Source organism: Terrapene carolina, unplaced genomic scaffold (genome assembly GCF_002925995.2).
Source record: "Terrapene carolina triunguis isolate 2854851 unplaced genomic scaffold, T_m_triunguis-2.0 Scaffold68, whole genome shotgun sequence".
Lineage (NCBI taxonomy): Eukaryota > Metazoa > Chordata > Testudines > Emydidae > Terrapene > Terrapene triunguis.
The window spans coordinates 14,204,496-14,227,446 of record NW_020664419.1 but is presented as its reverse complement, the minus strand read 5'-3'; the positions used below and the strand labels follow the sequence as shown (position 1 = coordinate 14,227,446).

The 22,951-nt window shown below is 39.6% G+C and overlaps 1 protein-coding gene across 1 annotated transcript in view; it reads right to left on the bottom strand.

Moving 5' to 3' along the window:
• SEMA3E (semaphorin 3E) overlaps positions 1-15,982 on the bottom strand; it is a 213,829-nt gene extending 197,847 nt beyond the window's left edge. Inside the window, exon 1 of the mRNA XM_026648659.1 lies at positions 15,595-15,982. Coding sequence (XP_026504444.1) covers positions 15,595-15,709 — 115 coding nt within the window. The 5' untranslated portion in view covers positions 15,710-15,982. The remainder of the gene's footprint in view (positions 1-15,594) is intronic.
• Between the last annotated feature and the right edge of the window lie 6,969 nt (positions 15,983-22,951).

Genomic DNA, 22,951 nt, shown 5'->3' with positions numbered 1-22,951 from the left:
CGGCTGTATGCTACTGAATGGGGCTTGTTGTTGCTTAGTATCCTACCTAAAGCCATAGGACGGATTAGCACCCACATGGACATTCCTGTGGGTAGAGCTGGGAAGAGTGTTAGAAGTTGGATAAGCATGAAGTCATATTGGCCTAAAAAGAGCCCACTCTCGTTCCAATTGAGTTCAATGGAAGTTTTTGTCTCTGAAAGCAGTGGTGGTAGGGCGAAGGTTCAAAGGGTCCTCGTAAAATTTTCAGTGGTTGTAAAATGAAGACCAGAGATACTACAAGTCCCGCATTCAGTGATTCCTTCAGTAAGCATGGTAAGCAGGAGGAAGATATAGCCATCCTGGAGCTGCAAATGTTTGATAATTCTTTATACTGCTATATATTCATAAATGTTACCAATAAATACACTGATATCTGATGTGCCACTTAACTACATAGTTTTGATAGTAAGTAAGTAATTAAGCAAGCTGTCCCTGTGAAAATCCCAACCCAAAGTCATACTGGAAGTTTATTGTAAAACCAGGAATCAAACCTAGATTAACCAAATTCCAGTCCAGTCTCTATATACAGGGAAAACTTCGTGGGTGAAATCCTGGCCCTGTTGAAATCAGAGGCAAAACTCCCACTGATTTCAATAAGGCCAGGATTTCACTCCTTGCAAGTAATATCTTGATGTAAGTAATTTATTTATAATTGCACTCAGCAGTGTTACAGCGATATCTGAACTTCAGGGATTGTCAGTTCAGTTCTCTGGTGTTCATCTCCACCCCCAACATAGATATACATCACTACAAGGTGTTGCTCTTCAAAAGCAAAACAGAGAGGTGTTCAAATTAGGATTTAAACAGTCTTGTACAAGTGGTGTTCAATCAACAATGCTGAAGCAAAGCTCAGCGCTTGCCATGCCAGCTTCCCAACTCCCACTCTCCCCTTACTGCATTCCGTAGTTTTCTCTATTCATACAGATAAATCCGTATCAAATGAGTAGAACAAAGAGTTACAGGCCTGATTATATCTCCAGTGAAAGCAATTTCAAAACTCTGAGACACCAACAGAAACAGGTTGTTATTCCATGTTGTTGTAATACAGTTACGACAAGTATGGAACCTCCTCTGAATATTTTAACAACTAATCTCTGTCATCCAAATCACAATGCCTGGTGACACCAGACCTTATAGACTGAAGAGCAACATTCTAATAAAAAACAAACCTCTGGGACAAAGTGCATATGAGAATCTAAGCCCTGGTCTACACTACAGAGTTAGGTCGAGATAAGGCAGCTTACATCGACCTAACTCTGTAAGTGTCTACACTAAAATGCAGCTCCGACCGATGTAACTCACCCACTACACTGACTTAACTCCACCTCTGTGAGAAGCATAGCACTTAAGTCGATGTAGTTTGGTCGACGCAGTGTCAGTGTAGACACTGCATTGCTTACATTGACTATTACTGCCTTTCAGAAACCATCCCAAAATGCCCCACTGTGACAATTAATTTGGTGCAGACGCTCCTGGTGTGGATGAGCACACCGACACAAGGAGTGTAGGGTGGACATGCAAAGGCAATTTAATCACTGCTGTGGTTGTAAGTAGACATAACTTAGGTCAACTTAATTTTGTAGTGTAGACTTGTCCTAAGTCTTCAGAAACTTCCCATCATTTTTCAAACTAAATACTCACACACCTCAGCAAAATACCTCGACCAAGCTGTAGGACTACAGTCATCAATATAATTTGTGACTAACTTGGAAAACAAACTCCAAACAAACTTTCATCATAGGCTTGATATCTACTTTCTCCGAGTTATAATATTATATTATTATAAAGTTATAAAGTTACTTTATAAGTTGTGTTTATGCCACCCTAGACACAAGATATGCTGAGACATGATGTCTTCAAACAAACCCTTCGGCATTCCCTTTGGATCCTGCAACATACCCAGTCATCATTGTGGGGCACCAATGTATGCCAATTGGCTCGCTATCCCATAACACTTCTAATTTACACAATATTTCCATATCATTACAAAATTCTTGGCACACTCTATGAGCAGTCTTGCAAGCATGTATACACACTATCAGTTATTACTTTCAAATCCTCATTAGGCCTCAGACGTGCTTTCTGGTAAGTATTTGTCATTAACCAGGCATATGCTACACTTCTAAGAGCCCAGAGGCTTGATCTGACAGCTTACATGTTGTCCCACAGTATGTACCCTCCAGCAGTGAGCTTCTTTCGTAAAGTTATTTGCTGCATTTTTGTAACATTGAAAAGAGTTATTCCAATGTAGTTGAAAGGGGCTCTTCCAGCGTTAGAAAAGTAAAGGGCACATGTTTAAACAGCACAATAATAAAATAATTCAAAATAATAAATCACAAGTATAGCTCCTTGCACTCATAGACCTTGGAACGCTCTATAAAGTAATCTGAGAAGCATGTCCAGTAAGGTCTGCCTTTCATATGATATAGAGGCATGGGGGGCATGGAGAAATGTTGCTCTTATGGCCTTGCAGGATCAGACTCTAAATGAGTAAGCCAGGTTTATATTCAGGGAAGGATAGAAGCAAGGGAACCTGTTGGCTGTTCCTCCTTTCATGGAAACTCTCAGGAATGTTGCCATTGCCATTAATGACAGCAGAATGAGGCCTCAGCACAATTTCTAGATTAAATGTTTGACATATCACATGGCTAGACTGTAAAAAGGTAAGCTCTGTACTCAAAGCCACTTTTAGAGAAACAATCACCCTTTTTTGCAATTATTTATTTGTTATTCTCAACAACATGAACCATTTTAAATCCCCAAAATGCAAGTATTTAAGAAATGCAATACAAAGTTGTCAGGGTGTAGCATTCTTCCAGTTAGGGTGACCAGACAGCAAATGTGAAAAATCGGGACAGGGCTGGGGGGTAATAGGTGCCTATATAAGAAACAGACCCAAAAATCGGGACTGTCCCTATAAAATCGGGACATCTGGTCACCCTAGTTCCAGTACAACTGCAAACATTCATTTACTGGGAACCACGTTTTTAAAAAATTGCACTTTGGAATTAGTAAAACACTCTCTGTATTGCAATGTGTCATTGTGCAAAACAATAGACTAATCAACAGCTTGATGCAACCTATCACCCTGTGATGGGGTGTTCACCCCACACCTCCCCTACAGGGGTTATGTAGGACAGGAGTAGGCAGGGCTGGTAGGAAGAGGTGGAGGTCTGCAGTCACTCTCTGGGCATAGTTAGGAGAGAAGGAAGAAACCTGGGGGTGGGGTTGGGGGTGGGGGAAGGGGCAGAAGCCCTGGGATCCTGAGCCCAAGGAAGGTGTTTACACAGATAGGTGGTGGAGAAGAAAGCCTGCAGAGGGCAAATAGGAAAACACTCATGGAAATGGTAGACTTTGGCTGCTGATTTTAGGATCCCTGGGCTGGAACCTGGAGTAGCAAGTGGGTCTGAGGTCCCTACCGGACACTGGGGAAGTGCTATTGACTTGAATCAGAAGAATGCCAGAGACCACAGATAGACAGTTTGTCCAGTGGGACTTTGATGCCCCAGAAGGGAAGGACTATAGTGACCTGGCCAAAGGGGCCAAGCCAGGAAGAAGGAGCATCTTGAGTCCATAGAGACCAAGGGGGTGAGCAACCGAAGGAGGTGGTGCCAACTAATCCCTCCAAACATGAGTGAGCCTGTTACACACTGTGACAGACCCAGACCAGTGGGGTACAGGAGTCTGGTAGAGGGCAAATATACTGGTCACTGGATGAGTAGTTGGAGCCAATTAAGAAGAAGCTTCTAGAAACAATTAAGGCAGGCTAATCAGGGCACCTGGGTTTTAAAAAGGAGCTCACCCCACTTTGTGGGGGGAGTGTGAGGAGCTGGGAGCAAGAGGCGCAAGGAGCTGAGAGTGAGAGTGTGTCACGGAGTATGGGGGACTCAGGGCCCTGCATCCCCGGCTTCCTGTGATTCACCATGACTCTCAGCCAGCCAGTAAAGCAGAAGGTTTATTTAGATGACAGGAATACAGTCCAAGACAGGTCTTGCAGGCACAGACAACAGGACCCCCCTCAGTTAGGTCCATCTTGGGGTCCCAGGGCACCTCAGCCCCCTTGGGAGGTCAGAGCCCTGTCTCCCTTCCAGCCACATCACCAGCCAGCTCCTGAGACTCTGCCTTCAGCGACCCCTCCCACAGCCTTTGTTCAGTTTCCCGGGCAAAGGTATCACCTCGCCTCTAACCCCTTCCTGGGTTCTCATGTTACATGCTCAGGTATTCTCCGTTGGTCAGTCTCCCATCCCCCAATGCAGACCATCCTAGCCACACTCCCCTGTCAGCATTCAAAGCCCACAGTAAGAACAGTCCCAGTTCGTCACACCCCAGTTTGTGGGGGGGAGTGTGAGGAGCTGGGAGCAAGAGGTGCAAGGAGCTGAGAGTGAGTGTGTGTGCTGCTGGAGGACTGAGGAGCACAAGCATTATCAGACACCAGGAGGAAGGTCCTGTGGTGAGAATAAGGAAGGTGTTTGGAGGAGGCCGTGGGGAAGTAGCCCAGGGAGTTGTAGCTGTCATGCAGCTGTTACAGGAGGCACTATAGATAGCTGCAGGGCCCGGAGTAGAGGGCGGGCCCGGGTTCCCCCCAAACCTCCCAATTGACCTGGACTGTGGGTTCTTCCAGAGGGGAAGGTCTCTGGGCTGTTCCCCAACCCACATGGTGAATCTCTGAGGCAAGAAAATCCGCCAATAAGCGCAGGACCCACCAAGATAGAGGAGGAACTTTGTCACAACACCCTCTTTACGTTTGTAGTGTTTCCTGAAAGTGGGTGCTCTTCCAGACTTCTGTATAACCTGAAAATATGCAGAAGGACTTTGTAAGGCCTGAGATGAGGGAGCAGAGAAAGACACGACAGTGACAGATTGAACGACACACAAAGACACGCGACATCTCTGCAACAAAGACTTGTAACAGGCATGAGAGCCCTAAAAGGCAAGTATATTGCTTACCAGCTTACATCTTTCTGTGCTCAGCGAGAACAGGTATTTCCAAGCTTTGCATCACAACATTCTCAATCAGCTGAGCTGAATCATTTAATACACAAATGAGCAAGCTTATTTTCTTTTACTCTTGCTTATGTCACACACCCACCCACAGTAAAATACTTGGCTTAGTTGTAAATAAGAGTTGCATGAGTTCTTGGCAACACTCACTAGCCTTTAGCTTTCCGGCTGCAACGTGACTTAAGTGATGATTTATCTTCAAGATAAGTACAGAATGGCCAGAAAGAGTACTGATATTAAATTTTGGTAACACTGTGTTGAGGACTAATAGCTAGGAAAAAAACTCAATGTATTGATACTGAAGTTTTGAGGATTACAATATTCTGCATTCATTTTAAATCATTCTCTTCAGCAAAGGTCAGCAAGATCAGAGTAAGAAATGGTCAGTCCTTCTGTGGCATTTACTGTACGTCAACAAGTAAAATATGTTTACAGTTGCTCTCGCTTTTTTATTAAGCCTATTAAACAAATCTTTTGTATGTTACAAGTACAAGCTATATCCCTCCCCCCCTTATAAAACAAATTTAGCACCCGTAAGAAGCCCATTGTTCAACTTCCTAGGGAAGCTTAAATCCCTTCACAGTTTGAAGTCAACAGACCTTTAAATAAAAATAAGCACAAAGGAGGTAAGTATAGAGTAGGTACATACAGAATCCTGAGTCTTCCTACACTTATATGACTTTCTTCCAAACATTAATTCTTTGGCTTAGAGAATTGTTTTATTAGCAGCTTGCCAAAAAAATCATTAGCATACCAGAGAGTTCCAATTAAGCCCCTCCTAAATCTGTTAGTAAATATTCTATTTGAGGATAAAGAAACAGAGACAAAGGATGAGACTCAGATGCTTCACGGAAGGAGTATACTGCCTGAAAACTGAAACATTTCAGTGCTGATGAAATTGAAATGTCAGCAACATAATTTCATAAGAATCATATACTCTATTCTTTTTTTCTTAAAAGCTGCAGCCGGATCAGACTCCAAAGTGAACCATATATTGCCCTTCTCAGGATGCTGGCATATAATCAACATATTATTACAGTTGAGTGAATAAGTCCCATCAAATACTTTATTTCACTACATTTTCCCTGTTGTCTGCTGACAGATCAGGATTTTCTTGAATATATCAGTTTTCTAACCTTGCATTTACTCCATGGTTTGCTGTTAAATACTCAATCCAATAATTCAAACTATGCTGAGTTACAATTGGTCACATAAGTCATATGATATTGTTTCAAGTCCCCTGATTGAAAGTGTGTAACTCATAGTTAGGTTTCTGGTGTGAACGTTAACATAAAATAAACTTATAATGTGAGTTAAAACCTGTACTACCATAAGGTGCCTATGAAAAATAGGGTTTTTTTGCACTTAGGAAACTCCAGAGTTTCCTCCAAGTTGAATGGTTAATAGGCTGATTCAGGCTTTATCTCATATGTCTTCTTACCTGTTGTCTTCCAGAAGCATTGAAAGTAGTTTCCCAACTAACATGTGCAGCCTGTGATAACTATCTTGAGTAGTCTTCTTGATATTGGAGGTCCAAGTGTCACCATGCAATCTATCCATAACCAATGGTGGTCACATGTGTTAATCATGAAGTTCTTTGGAGATAAATAATACAGCAACTTTAGTATCTCAAAACAGGGTTTTTTGATAATATACCATGGTGTAAGGTTTTGTTTCACACTGACAGTCTTCCCCAATAGGTTTAAAACATGGAACACAAGCAGGTGATATTCCTACACACTGACTAACATTTCAGTTTTTAAAAACAGCTCCACTGCACTCAAAACCTAATCCAAAATCCATTAATGTCAACACAAAGACTCCTATTGACTTTAAATGGGCTTTAGATCAGAGTCCTAATTGACTTAATAAGTAGCAAAGGATGTTGCGTGTTGTATCTGTTCAGATAGGCAGCAAGGTGGATGAACTAGATCTCCAGCAAGTATCTGTTTTCACCTGAGCCTAATAAAAAGTAATTTAAGGATGAGTTAAAGTTTTCAGTCTATTTAGATTTCTCTTCTAGCTGTATGAGCTATGCAAACTTTACAGCTACTGGCTCCTATTCATAGTGAGTGCATCATACCAGCACCAGGAGAGATTTGGCAGGAATTCGATGTTGTCATGTCTGAGGTTACAGACCACCTGCATATACTTGTACAGAAACTGTAAACAGATCTTTTACATCTAATCATATTTGTGAGGACCTACACATAGCCCATTAGTAAAAAAACCCACAGATCTCTGGTAGATTGTAAAAGAAACAACGGGATGGGCAAAGCATGTTGAGGTGATTTGCTCGCTCGGTGTAGTGAGGTTAAGCATTGAATCCAGATGCCCACTGATATGATGTAATTTAAATGACTTCTGAAAAGATCTAGTGGCAAAGGATCTTAGGGCAGAAGGATTCCTGAAGTGCACAAAGAGAGAACTTCCTCTCTCAACCAACACCGTGACAAGAAATGATCAATTTCATCGCAAGTATTTTTGTTCAGATTTTTGATGATGGTAACGAAGATCAAAGGTTTTCCTGAAAAGAAATCATCTGGTGGTATATTTCTGTGCTCCTTTTTTCTGTAAGGGCAAAATTCACTGTGAGTATTACAGAGCTGCTGGACAGAGAGATCCATCATGGTGAAATCTAATCACTTTATAGCTTCATTTTAACTACAGAAGTTCCTGAGGGGGGAAAAATTCAATTATGTAAGCCCACAACTGACTTGGTTAACAAGGTGAACTGCTCATAACTTTCCTCCTCCAGAGTGAGAATGTGTAACATCGAGGCAGATTGAAACAAGTGAGAGAGAGAGGGGAGAAAGGCGTTTTCCAGAGTTAAATGCCAAAGGCATGGACACGATAGGCTGCTAATATTTTTCTTATTGAAACTCTGCATTAAGTGAATTATTAATTTTCAGAAAAGGGAATAATATTTTAATAAGTCAGTGTATATAGAAGATCTGCTCAGTTCCCAAAACTCAATATTTATGCTGGTAACTTAAATTTCAATTTCTTTAAAACAAACACAGATCCATTTACTTCATTTTACAGAAACTTTTAACTGAAACCAAGCTCATAATGTAGTTAGTGTTTTTTTGCAGCAGCATAAAATTTTCACCAGCTTTCTTCCTCAACTTTTTCTTTCATGTTGCCATCTTGGATCCTTAACTGGCTACTTAAGTGCAGAACAGATTATCTAATAAACACAACATTAAGAATAATGTATTCAAGTTAAATGGGTTTCAGCTGTAAAATAAAGATTTGCACCTTTTTACTTGCAGGGTCTGTTTTTTTTTTAAAAAAATGAATATTTTCTAATTAATGAGGGCTGCACTTTGTGGTTTCATGATCTTTGACTGACTACATGAAGAAAACCAGGACACCAGATTTAATAATATTTAGTATTCCCACCGCACAGTTTTACAATATTTATTGACCCAAAAGTTTTGAAACAGATGCGTGGCCCTGCACAGCATACTGTAAATCACATAAATAATATTAATCCTGCATGTATTTAACTAAAATACAGCTTTCATTTCCAGAGGAATAACAACTCAGGCAATGTGTTTCAAAAAGTTTACAACAACAGATGGTGGTGACTCTTTGAAAGCAGCGAGATAACTGATTAGAAACTTCAGATGACACCCAGTTCTCTAAAACAAAATCAACAAGCCAATTGAAGTTATACTGCAAGCTGTCTGCTTCAAGACAAACACCAATACAGTGTATCCCCTCAGAATTTTGCTGCAACAAAACCCACAACAGCCTTTGTTAATAAGATGTAGTTCTGAGAGGAGCTGGTGAGTTCCTTGCCAGAAATTCCAGCTCTGGTGAACAAGCCCCTTTAGGCTCAGTTGGAAAAGCCTAAAAACCGCCATGGTTTCAGTGTAAGGAATCAGTTGTCTGATCAGTGGGAGACAGCAAAAAAGGAGAGAGAAAAAGAAACGAGCCTAAGACAAAAGAGCTCCTATCTGTATTTTTCCCCCCTAGGACATTTCTGTACTGACACTGAGTTCTATCTACCCTCAAGAATTTGGGTAAAGAGAAAGATAGAGAAAGACACAGACACAGATTGTTTCTAAACACTCATAATTCTGGTTATTAGTCTTTATTCGCAGCCACATTCCATAGAACTACAGCCATAATATAGTTCTTAATTTCCCAAACACTCAGAATTGCAGTGCCCTACATACATCATGTGTGGCGAAGAATCCAAGCGCAAAAAAGTAATGTATACCAATTCATGTCATGTACCTCTAAAGCACAAGATCCTCATCCAGTTGTAGCTCAGATCTGACCCAGAGCCTGAATAGGTAACTCTCTCATTGAGCCCTCTGAATAATTTCCATTTACTGTGATATTAATGAGAGAATAGGCCTCCAAAGCAGATTGTAAGCAAACTGAGTTGGTTAGGATTAAGGCTACAATTTTTTCATGAAGGTCGCAGAAGTCACGGAATCCGTGACTTCCAGCGACCACCGTGAATTCAGCCCTGTCGGCTGGGAGCTACAGGGTCCCCGTGGCCAGAGATGCCAGGGGCCCCGCGGAGTTCCCAGCTGCCATGGGCGGCGGGGCCGCAGCTCCTGGCCGCTTAGGCAGCAGGGTCCCCCTGCAGCTCCCAGCTGCCGCAGGGGGCAGGGGACCTGGGACCTCCAAGCTGTCACAGGCGACAGGGGTACCCCAAAGCCCCCTGCTGCCACGGGCGGTGGGGGTTCCCCGGAGCTCTGAGCTGCCGAGGGCAGCAAGGCCCCAGAGTTCCAAGGTGCCACAGGAGCCCAGAGTCTTTCAAAGCTCCCAGCCGCTATGGGTGGTGGGATACCCCAGCGCTCTAAGCCAGGGGACCCTGGAGCTCCAAGTCCCCATAGGTGTGGCGGTGGGGGCCCCCAGAGCTCTGAGCAGCCCCTGCAGCTGCCCATCCTCCACAGGCAGCATGGGGACCCCGCAGCTGGGCTCCCCATTTTGTCAGGGATATTTTTAGTAAAAGTTAGGGACAGGTCACGGGCTTCCATGAATTTTTCTTTGTTGCCTGTGACCTGTCCCTGACTTTTAGTAAAAATGTCTGTGACAAAATCTTAGCCTTAATTAGGATTCATGTGGCTCTACAATCATTTATTTGAAGTATTGAGATGACCACTGTGCATTCATAAAGCAATTGGCATACTTACAATCATTAATGTTCATTTATCTAAAAATTGTCTCCCAGAATTTTGTTCTTCATTTTGCTGTATTCATTATTCTGCAGCTAAAAAGTTGCATCCATCCGGTCAGGAATCAGAAACAATACCATGTGATTCAGGTGTTCAGTCGCACACATACAACATGAGTAGTCAACCGTGAACAGCAAAGTTTATGAGCAACCTATTCATCAAAATCGTTTGGTGAATGCTTGCAAATCCATTCTCAGAAATCAGGATTGTTTTTTCAAGTGAATCTCTGATAAAAGAAGGCAATGCATTCTGTGCGGCAGCAGCAGTCTTTGTGTCCAAGTCCATGACTGGGGCTCCTAGACAATTCCTAGACAATTCAAAGAAGAACCACAACAACAACTAACAAGATTTGAAATGAACAGTTTGAATGGTCCTAGCTTAGTGCAATGTTAAAGTTAACAGTTTGATCACACTTAGTAAAAAAAAAAATAAAAAGAAAAATTCTAAGCTGAGGTCATCTAGGAAGTTATAATTGAAAATTGTTGCAGTGGCAATGCTGCCTCATTCGTAACTACAATGACAACAAACCAAATTTGTTAACAAATTACAACAGCCCTCAATGGTGATTAAACAGACCTAAAACCCAGAAATTAATCATATACATTAAAATTCACATATGGATGACATTCTTGTTTTCTGCCTCTCTTCAGTTCTTTCTCCTGTCCTTATTTGAAATTGTTTGTCCTTAGAGAAGAGCTTACTTCTTTTTTAGTCCAACTTTCTCCTTCTGCCTGCCTACAACTTCACTAAACTACAGGAGGAATTAAGAACAGAAATAGGAAATAGAAATAGAAATTAGGAAGATGGGCTGAGGTGGAGGACGCCTTCAAATGCACATATACCCTCCACAGATATGATTTATCAGAAGGGTAAAACCCACATATTGGATGAGTTCAGAGAAAAAGGAAGAAAAAGATCCGGGGATTGAGACGTGATTATGAGGAAAGATTAAAGGGGTAACTTTGTACAGCTTGGTTAAGGAGTGGCAAAGGAGCAAAATAAATACAAATATCTGAGAGGAGTTAGGTGATATGAGTAGGTGTAATAAGATGAAACTGAGAAGGAAATTTGGATGAAAAGCTGTCTGAATATCAGCAAAGTTTCCTGACAGAGATGCAGTAGGTTGTCAAACAGTTTCCCAAGGGAAGAGATGAAAGGTTCATCACTTGGCACATTTAATACCCAACCTGACAATCTGTTAATAATGTAAGGAGGAAACCTACATTTGCAGGGAAATGGACTAATGAGATAATATCTTTTTTCTCCGCTTATTTCTAATTTCTGAGATTTCTTGAATTAGCTAGTGAAAATAAATGATGGGATGGATTCATGCACTGAACACAGTCAGATACAAAAACAATCTTTTTATTATTATTATACCAAAGCCTCCTTTGTTTACTCTGGCTAATGTTGGGTGGATTTCTCTACTTTTTTCTCTTTGCCAAACACAAAAATGCACTACCAGAAAGCGTAGTTTAAAATGTATTGTAAATTGAATTTGTACACGGGTATCAAACATTTTCATGAAAGCTTTTGATCCAGATCCTGTTAACACGGCTGTGCGAGCTTTTAAATATAGACCTACCGTCCTCTGCAAAACCAGTCCTACTTCAACATGTAACGTAAATAGTTTCTGTTTAACATACAGTGTCTATTGATTCCACCTTAATTATGTCTTTCCCAGTGCTGAGAGTGCTAACTGTGGGATATTGGGAAAGAATTTTACAATCAGCCTATAAAGACTATTAGCTGAAACTTGGCTTCCATTAGCACCTCATTAGGCAGAGTCTGTATTATACATAAAATGAGCTAATGATTTTTATATCATTTTAAACGTAGCTGTCAACCTGTAACATACTAATGTAGAAACTTTATTTCTCTATAATAGTGAACACAGCAGTAATATATCTGTAACTCTACAAATCAGCATGAATCAATAGTTTGATGTAATAATGCACCCTAAGATGTTTATTGTTCATCATCAGATCCTGACCTTTAGGCAAAACTGTAGCACTGAATGAACATGAAACCAAGAACATTTTTCTAAATCCTGGTATAAATCTCCTGATAACTGAAAGGTGAATGGATGGCTCAGGGAAATCATAATGGAAGAGGGAACACATTGTCACTGGTTCAAATTGGTTCAGACAATTAGTAACCAAAAGCTGCAAACATCCGATGGCTGTTGAGTTAACTATAACTCTGATTCTGTTCCCACTTAAGTCAGTGGTGAAACTCTCATTGACTTAAGTGGGAGCAAGAGCAGGTTCTGGGTAAACTGAACTGGTAGCCCCAGTTTCTTGCAGACAGGTGCCCACCTTACTAAAAATCACCAATACAGTTTATATGAGGCTTGACAAATGTATTGGTAATTCAAGAATGTACTGCTACTGATGAACTGCCATGGAAGCTAATTAAGTGAGTAGGTGCTGATACACATGAGTAAGGGTTACACAATCTCTCCCTTAATTAGCATGGCGACTGTGCTATTCTCATCCGCAAAGGTTACCCTAGTGCATCAGGAACTTGATATTGCTGCGCAGGGGTGTGAAAAGTTTGCACTGCCATTGGCCAGTCCTTGCCTGCTGTGTAGATAAAGGATCTCCTGCCTCACAGCTATTTCAAATGAGCCATTTTTGAAATTAAACTAAATATTATTAAGTTAAACTCCTTCCTTGATTTCTAGCTCATGGAAAATGTTTTAGATGTTTTGAAGTACAAATCTTTTTAAACAGATGAGTTAAAAATATGTTTGATTCTTGGGCATATACCTCATTGTACTACCTATCATACAGTTGTCCAAACTATCTTTCATATAATCTTCCAAGTCCTGATTAGCCACAAACATTCTCAGTCACAAACAGGAGGAGTGTGAATAGCAAACGCAGTTCCATTAATCAGTGTCTGTTATAAATTTGTCTCTGCGCAGATTTTAAGGCTATTCCATACTATAACTATCCATATGGACTTTGTCACCTATCTCAAAATGGCAACTCACTCCAAAGCATAGGTTGGCTTTGTAAAGAGGACAAGTTATAATTTCATTATAATTACCCTATTGCCTGTTTGGTACACAGAGCAACAGCCCTCTGGAACTATAAAATTAGGATGGGAGACCCTCCTGCTATTCATATTTGGTTAGTGAATAGAGCAAGGACATTTAGTCATTGTCTTGCTCTTGAATGCTACATTCTTTTAGCTGGGAGAATTACAATAGCTGTTCCCAGGATGCAAACAGGTATGACACTTCTAACCTTTGACTTTGAATATGCACACAGGAACCCAGCACAGTGTAACTTGTAAAATCAGTTGCACTACATATATGTACCAAGTATAAGGTGGTGATAAGTGTGCTCATATCAGGGAGCAGAGTCAATACAATAGGGCCAAATCTTTGTCACAGTAAAGTCATTGGAATCAGTGACAGCTGGCTTCAGTGGGGTCAAAATTTGGCACTGAGTGAGAAACTGGTATTTTATAATCTATTTAAAAGCATCACAGAATTATGATGTGTTATGACCAAATTATTAGCTCTCTGAAAATGAAAGCAGCATGCAGTAAAATGCACATTAATTCTAACCAGTGGAAAAACAATTTACCCCACTAAGTGAGAGTAGAAACATTTAATACCTACAGAACCATCATGGGAAGCTTGCCAAAAGTGGCAGCTAATCCAGCGCCCTGTATTAACACAACAGTAGGACTATTTATCTCATTCACTGGGCCTTTTTCCTCTTCCCCCACCCCATAACCACCAAGTAATATCTATGATACTTATAGTATTTCTAATTACACCTCACAAGAAATTGACACTCAAATATGTTGCTTCCAGAAGGGGGGGATTCCATAAAGCAGGATAAAGTCAACACTTATCAATAGTTGCTACTGTATTTTGAAAACATATGTCAAAAAAAATAAGGTCTCCTGTATAAAACTAGGATCAATTCATTTCATTCATTGATACTAATCACTGGTTCAATTACAAAACAGCTCCTTAAGACAAATCTTTCTTCCACTAAAAAGTGTTCCAAATGGTCTATAAAAGCAAAACCCACTTCTATTAGCCCTCTAACAAGACATTCAGACCAATTATCCTATTCAGCTTTTCCTTTCTTTCTCCCATAACTGGTAATTCAGATTGCTATATAAAAGACAATTCAATCCTGTTTAGTCTCATGCTAGTTTATACTCTGTACAATGTGTACTTGTAGTCTGATGCTAATACATTTTTTAAATATTGCTATTATAACATATTTCATACTGATGAAGCTTAATTGTCTGTTTTAATAACTACAGTAATTTTTCTCAAGTATGTTTCCTTCTTCCTTCCCTCCTGCCTCCCCATCCTTGTTAGGTCAGCAAAGAAGAGAGTCACTTTCTTTTAATCTTTGCACAATAGGTAATATAAAAACATTTCTTAGTGACAGATTATGGGCATATGATGCGTACTCTGTCCTTTTAACTTCTTCTGCAACAACAATCTGGCTGCATATTTTCTAGTTATGTCATCTGTTAATGTGTGTGCTGCTGCAGAGAACTACAATTGCATGGAACTGCACAAGTATTTATATAAAAAAGGCTCAAGCTGAAATAAGGAAACCTGTGAATGAATTTAAACCTATGCAACCCTACTACCCAGGTGCAAATGAGGGCATAATTTGGCTCATAGGATTTTATCTGGAATTAAGGAGGAGGGATTCAAACTTCAGGTGAACTGCAACTAAAATAAAGAGTCAAGAGTTTTATACCCACCCACCTATTTCATGGCAAAATGACATTTATCTTTGGGCAATTCAGTCAATCTGAAAGCAGACTTATATTGGCAGTTAGTCATTTTAATTATAGTGTGATGACATTTGCTAGTTTAGAAGATGATTCACCAGGCTGCACAGGAATTCACCCACTATATACATAAGTTGGATCCACAGCAAAATGTATAAAACAGGCATTTAACTGCTTAGGACTTACCCGGTAGAAGACAGCATATCATAAACTATTCAGTGATCACATGTGTTATCTATTGCATTTCATCCTTGTTAGAGAACAATCTTCACAGAACATGGAGAATAATGACAGAGTGACTAGCTAGTTTAATGCACTCTAAGGTGTAAAAGGCTATTGTAGTAGCCACTATGAATCAGTAGAAATGCTTTAAAATAAATATTGCTGTCTACAGCAAACTAAATTGCACCCTTTATTAAGCACAGGAAAAATCATTCATATTCATTTCTGAATAGGAATATTTCATTCTGTCAAGTGTCCAAATTCATCCGTGGTGTAGTAATTCCACTGAAGTGGTGGAGTTACAGCAAGGTTGAATTTGTCACAAAACCTAGCTGACATACTGACCTACCTTTATGTGACAGACGTAATCTTGGCAGCCTTGTATCTGTTGTATGACATCCGGTCGGTAACTCTAGTAACAAGCCATATAGTGCCAGGATTAAAAGGTCCTTAGTAGATGCCATGCTGCCCAAGATCAAATTCTTGTGCTTCTTCACTTAGTTGTTTTGTTTTTAAAAGCTTCAAGTTCCACTCTTGACTTTCCCAATGCAGCTAAGTCTTTTTCTGTTCAGTTTGTGAGGATCTCTATGGGAAATTCAGTTCTTCAGAACAGCACACAGCTCCACATTGTCAGGCTGTGCAAATGTCATGTAAAAATATTCTCTCCCTGCGACAATTGTTTATAAACTGAGAGGACATTCCAAGGCGTTACTCTGCAGTGTTGTGTCTTGAGCTCTCTTCAGTAACTCTGCCAGTGGATTCAGGAAGAAGCTGTATTTTCAGTCCCTCCTGCTCAGCAATTCATTCAGGAGGGGGGGGGGGAAACCCTCCTCCTTGGTGCTCTTCAGAACTCAGTCCCTTGCTCCGACTTGCCAAACAGCTAGTTTTAATTCACCTTTCACCTTTGCTAATTAAAAACAAGAAGTGCCATTCCCTCCTGGAGTTGCAGGATCCACCCAGCAGGGATGCCAGGCTGTCAGCATGCTGTATTTACTGGGAAAGTTCAGGAAGGGTTGAGGCAATATACAATATTTGCTGCTTCTATGAATGTTTCTGATCCATGTGCTGTGCACTGATCCTTCCAGTTGCTTAACAATCTCTCATTCTCAGGCACCAGGATGGGGTCCAGGATTCCCTCTTCCCTTCCCTTTGGAAAAATATGTTTTAGAAAGTCATTTTAGTTGTTGTTCCCAGAACAATTAAAGAGCAGGATTCACCCTATCATTAACTGTTTAAATGTATCATAATTTAGACTACTTAAACAGCATGTTAATACACAGATCAGAATACAAATAAATATCAGTTTTGCATACTACCTTTCTATTTATTTATTGTTTTACCTCGCTTTTAAAGATACCTTGGTGAGTTCAGTTTCCCTTCAGATTATAATTTCTGTACCGTAAAATCCCTCCATTATACTTACTTTACATATGATCTGTGGTTCTGATCCCAAAGACATGTATATACATGAATAAAGCTGCTTATGCAAATAAGTGTTCGTAGGATCAGACACGTATATTACATGTATAAACAAAGGGAATGTATTGTTTGGATGGTCTGATAAAGCAATATCAGGTCTTCAAATGCCCATCAGCCACCTCTTACACTGTAATCGAGAAAGCATAGAAAACTTTCACAATCTGTAATTAGAAATACCTGTGTCAAAAACAAAGCATTGATAACTAACGTGTGTCAGTTTACATCTGGAATACATTTATGAGGGAGTGTGCCTAGAGTGTGCCTTAGAGCAGAACACTGACCTCGATGTGCATGAGTTTACCATTTGCAAGATGGGTATTACAATACCTACCTCACAGAAGTATTAGCAAGCTCAGTCAATGGGCTGTGTACTTTAACTAACAAGGTGTTGTATATGGCGTGATCCAATGACCAAGATTAATGGAGAGACTCCAGTTAATTTCAACGGGCTTTGGCTGAGGTTCTGTACATTTGTATTAACTGTATTTGCATATTTCCTAATTAAAAGAATATCCTTAACAGAGTTTAAAATACTAGAGGACTCATTTTTCTCTCAAGTATAAAGTTAAGCCTAAAATTGCTGAAACATTGCAAATTTGGGATGATCAAAACAGCATTTTTACTCCAAGGCTTTTGAGGATCCCTGTATGGACAATGGAGCAGCCTTTAACTTAATGTATTATGATAAGTGCCCAAAGTTCTGGGTGCAGGTGTACAATATGAAAAACAAATCCATATGCTATGAGCCTCAAAACCTCAAAATTATCTTGCCGTACTCTGTTCTGTTCTTCAGATTCTTATACCACACCCACTACTGTAAATGCTCAGTACCTCTGAAAAACTCAGGCCTCAGGACTCCCAGGTAGTACAGCCAAAAGTTAATGCACCAAATTAGATCCACTTTTGAAAATTTTATGGCTTTGCCCCTTTTTGCTTCCATTGCTTTAAACCTTAGTGGCTAGAAACTCTGGGCCAGATTCTGCATTAGCCCCAAATGGAGGGAGATGCACATTTGTGCAAAGAAAAGATGTGTACCTGAGCAAGTGGCAATTCCTCTGCCACCCAAAACTGTTTGTACTGTACACTGTAGATAGAGATGTACTAGAGCAGTCGTTGTTTTTAAACATATAATGGCAATTATCAGAGTTTTAGCTCCAATAGAATCAGCAAGATCTGCCCAGCTAGCCTAATTTTTACCTTTTGGCCAGAGGATGAGGCTTTTTGATCTGAAATGAGACTCTCTAGCCTCTCAGAGTGGGCAGGGTCATTGCTTGAGGCCCTGCCCCCCTTCCCTTCCTGTCACTGCCCTCAGAGCCTCTCATGAGAAACTCTGAGGGAGCTGTGGAAGGTGTCAGGCAACGGGAGCTTTGAGAAGATTGAGCCCCTAGCCAGGGAAGGAGACACAGCATTAGCCTCCTCACCACCAGAAGCTATGGCTGCTGCTGAGGAGAAAAGCTCAGCCTCTAGGTGAGGAACTGAGGCAGGAAAGGGGATAACTGAGGGCAGGGTGGATTTGATTTAAATCAAACTGATTTAAATCACTAGTCAGGAAAACTCGATTTAATCATGGATTTCTATATAAAAGTGCATTCTTGTTGGTTGTTATACCCTTAATACATATTCTTCACAACGCAGAGATTGATGTAGGTTTCATTTTTAGAAGGTACACACTATACATTTTTAAACAGTGATTTATTTTGAAAAAAATTCAGATTCGTTTTACAGCTATATCAGAAAAAGACTGATTGTTTAGTTATTTCATTTACCATAAGTAATTGAAGCAGATATTTATGAAGTCATTGGGAGGTGAACTATCTCCAATTCAACAGGTTAATCATTAATATTTGGAGGATTTTCGTGCCATGCTGTATTAGGAGGAGAACATCACCAGACAGATATTTAAATTGTTTTATTTAACTAAAACAATATTAAGTATTCTGGATTTTTTTCTACAACAGCAAACATATAATATTTTAATAAAACAAGCATATGTCCCTTGCTTCTCATATTTATCTCCAGACTTCTTCTCCATGTCCAGATCTATTCCGCCCCCAACAATCTTCTTTTCATTGAACTTTTAAAAACTGCACTTTTAGAGAGAGGTAAGGGATTGACTCTGTGTACACAAATTTGCAGAGGGACAATAGGGTTGAGGTCTGTTATTTCTCACCTCTATATATTATTTATTTATTTAAAAACATTTTTGCTGTTAACAAGCATGTTAGCTCTGGAGACACAAATCCTCAGTTTGAGAACTGCAAAACTAAGCATCTCTGATGGTATCCTCTAGACTGAGCACTGAGTCCCACTGGGTAGATAAAAAGATTAATTTAAATAATCTATACAGAATCCTGTGGAACCCCATAAGATTGGGTCCCTAATCCATGAACTATTGGAACTCATTCACAAAACTTTTCTTAAATATTACATGACTATATTGTCTGATACTATAGAATTAGAATTTATAATCCCTATTCCATGACGAGATATCTAAAGATACATTATAGCTCAAAGATAGTTTTTTTCTTCAAAAAGCATTTTATAAAAAAAAATCCAAATTTAAAAAAATCTGATTTTTTTTTATTTCTTTTTAAAAAATCATTGATTATGATCCACCCTGACTGAGGGACTGGTGTAGGGGATGAATGGATTGGAAGGGGGACTAAGGGACCACGAGAAAAGGGACAATCACATATTTGTATGCGGCAATTGATTAATTTGTAGGGAGTCGGTGGGGAGGGGACTGAGGTGGCGGGGTTGTGGAGAGGAATTCCTATTCTGAACCTTTTCTCTGGCTTTTTTCTACACCAGTGTAGGAAGGTCATCTCTGTTACACTGGATCTGTTTTTCTCTTACATGCCACTGCCCAAACTTGAAGCGCAGAATGTGCAATGCAAGTCATGGGGGGACAGCTACAGATCTGCAAGTCTGGCCACCTGAGGCAAGACAGATAACCTTTCTGTGCCCCTGTGTCCCCTCAGTTAAATGGGCATACTAACATACCTACCCCACAGGGGTGTTGTAAGGCTTGTTTGTAAAGGGTTTTGAACTCTTTGGATAGAAGAAAAACTATATAAACGTTCAAATATTAGGATTTAATCTCAGATGAGTATGAGTACCTGTCTGGGATCCTGAGAGATTGCTATCTATAACCAAGGCAAGTTTAACTCTAATATTTGAGTTAATAAACTAAATGCAATGGTTTATCTCGGTCAACTTTGAATCAGTCTCAGAAACTTAATCCCAGTAGAGCAGAGGCTGGCAGGGGAATAAGTGATTTCATGTTTGGAAAGTTCAGAGTTTTTAAGAATATTGGGACATACACTGCATTCAGTGACACTAGTACAAATCCAATAACCACCTTGCTCTGGGTTTACACTAGTGGAATATATAAGGTATATACTCCAGATGGCAGAACAGTTCTATGATTACATCTTCCTAAAGAACAAGACTGCACATTTTCTTTAGTAAGTCTGTAAGAAAAGGAAAGCACAACAATTTGTTACGTAAAGTCTGAGTAATATTTCTGTAGGTATAATTTAAAACTGCATATATTGGACTATGAATTATATTGTGCATTGCATACTTAAATACTGTAGCCAGGCTCTGTTCTCATTTGCACTATTGTAAATCCAGAGCAACTCCAATGAAATCACCAAGCCTGTAAATCTAAACATTCTTAACAAAACACTTCTAACATATTATGCAAACTGATTTAAGTGCAGTGTGTACAGTGACATGTAAACATGGCATGATATAAATAAGTAGACTCTCAGCTACTAGCAACAGTAACAAATTCTAAATGTTATAACAATAAAACAAAATGAAGTGTTTACAGCTTTTAAACGGGGGTGGTCCAAGTATAGCCTTAACGTATTTTAAAAACCAGCCTGGAGTTCTGGCTCATAGTCCTATTTTGAACATGATACACTTTACTGTCCTGGGAATCTTCTCTCTTTATTAAATGATACGGTGAGAATAAAAAGCACACAACTTTTATATTTACTGGATCAGATTCTCAGCTGGTGTACATCAGCAAGCTCATATCCATCAGGTGCTGATGTTATTTCTGCCATTTCAGCTTTTAGATACTACTATGAAGAAATATCTACAATAGGCAGATAAAATAAAGAGGAAATCTACCTAGTCTATGATCATTCTCTCTCTTATCTCAGTCAGTTAGACTCAATCCCACCCATATCCTGTTAAGCACTGGTAAATGGCTCCACTTCATTGGTAGGGTCAGAAAAGGTAGCAATATAAATCTGTATTTCATTAATATACTGGAGGCACCACAACCCAAAATTCCTCACTGACCCTATAACACCCCCCTCATACACAATAAACCAGAGGGTTGACAAGATAGAACATGCAGATGACAGAGCCGTAGTAGCAGGTAAGCAATTGCCCAATACTACCCTCTGGGATGTCTCAGAGAGAAAGGCACAGATCCACTCAGATGACCCCATTGACCCCTGCTATGATGTGTTAACTGATGGTGAAACAGTATTCCCAGAGACTGTCAATACAGAGGAACAACAGCATAATAATACCTAGCTCTTATATAACGCTTTTCATCCCGACATCAGGTAAAGGATGGTGCGGGAGGTCTTTGCTTTTGTCTGCTGAAGACAGACCCTAATGTTATATGAATGTATTTAATGTTCTTAAGATTGTGGAGCATTACTTCTATATTGTGTTAGAGATGGTGCATTCTTGCTTTGATTCAGGATCTACTTTGGACAACAGGCAATAAACATAAGTGTTTGATTATCAGGAACCTATACTTTAAGCTGACCACAACATTTTATTTAAAGTCAATGCTATGGAGAAAAAAGAATTCTCAACTAAATTACGCTCCTTTTAATTCCAAAAAGATTAGGTTTTGAGAAGTAACTATTGGAATTTATTGTCCTTTGAGCATTGCTGTTTGCAGTAATGCCATTTCTAAAATTAATGACAGGTGAATGCCAATAAGTTGCCTAATATTCTTGAGGTAGATCACTTACTCTAGTTAATCTTTTTTTGGGGGGAAGGGGGGAAAGACAAGGTAAAATACATGAGCGTCCTTCAAATACTGTTGTTTTCATGGATATTTTACCAGTTTACAATAAAAGAAAGGCAAATCAGAATATCTTATTCCTGAAATCAGATGTATATGCCCGGTTCATGATTAGTACATGGGTCACAGAATTGTATGATTAGTCTTGGATGAAAATCAAATTACTGATTTTTCTACTGGAATGTTGGGTTTGATGGTTTTTGTTGTTGTTGTTAACAAATTCTATGGTCTCTAAATGGGGGGAAAAACAACAACACTTATTTGTTGAAGATCAAGGAAAACTGAAATGTCATATTTTTCTTCTGATCACAAGGCAACAAATAATAGCAGGGTGGTTAAAAGTTCAGTACTAAGTGTTTATGTGTACCAGCTATTTCCTATTAAATCAGCAGGAAGAATATACATTAAAAAAAAAAACCAAACAAACCTAATGATGCCTTTTTTTGGCCTGAACGAGCAATCAAATTAATATGTGTTTGTCCCTTTAAGCTCTCTAATGATCTTACTGCCAATTGATTGTTCCTTGGTTCTTCAATGGCACTGTATTTAGGAAATAATTGGTTATATGCAGATAATATTATTTGCCTCAAAAGGTACTTTGTAGTCATTTGATTCCAGTTATTAGCCTCTCTCTGCACATGAATGCAATGGTTTGGGTGCCAACAGAAACACTTGTTATCAAAGCTAACATTGGTTGTTTAGACACAAAACAACCGTAACACACAAATTTTCTGTCCGAAACTTTAGGCCATGTTTTATTTTGATAATCATATTAAAGGTGAAATTAAAAAGCAGTTATAAATAATAAACTGATTTAACCACAAATCAGTTGCAGGCTTTAAAATTGCATATGCATTCTAATACAAAATATTTGAAAATCAATTCCAGTTTTATTGCCACGTAATGGATTCCACATTCCCATTGCAACAAACTGATGGCATCGCATCCCTGGCTACACTCTGGGTTTGTCCCATTTACAGTCATTGGCGGCCAGCTTCCAGTGCAACTGCACCAGCAGAAATCCCCACTGCAGACACAGTAAGCTGCTATATGCTGCGATTTGCACCAGTGCAACCAACCCTGACTTCATGCATAGGTGAGGTTTGCCCGTTAGTACTAGAGGTTTTGCATTAGTGCAGCTAAACTGGTGGCTGGCCAGTGTTGG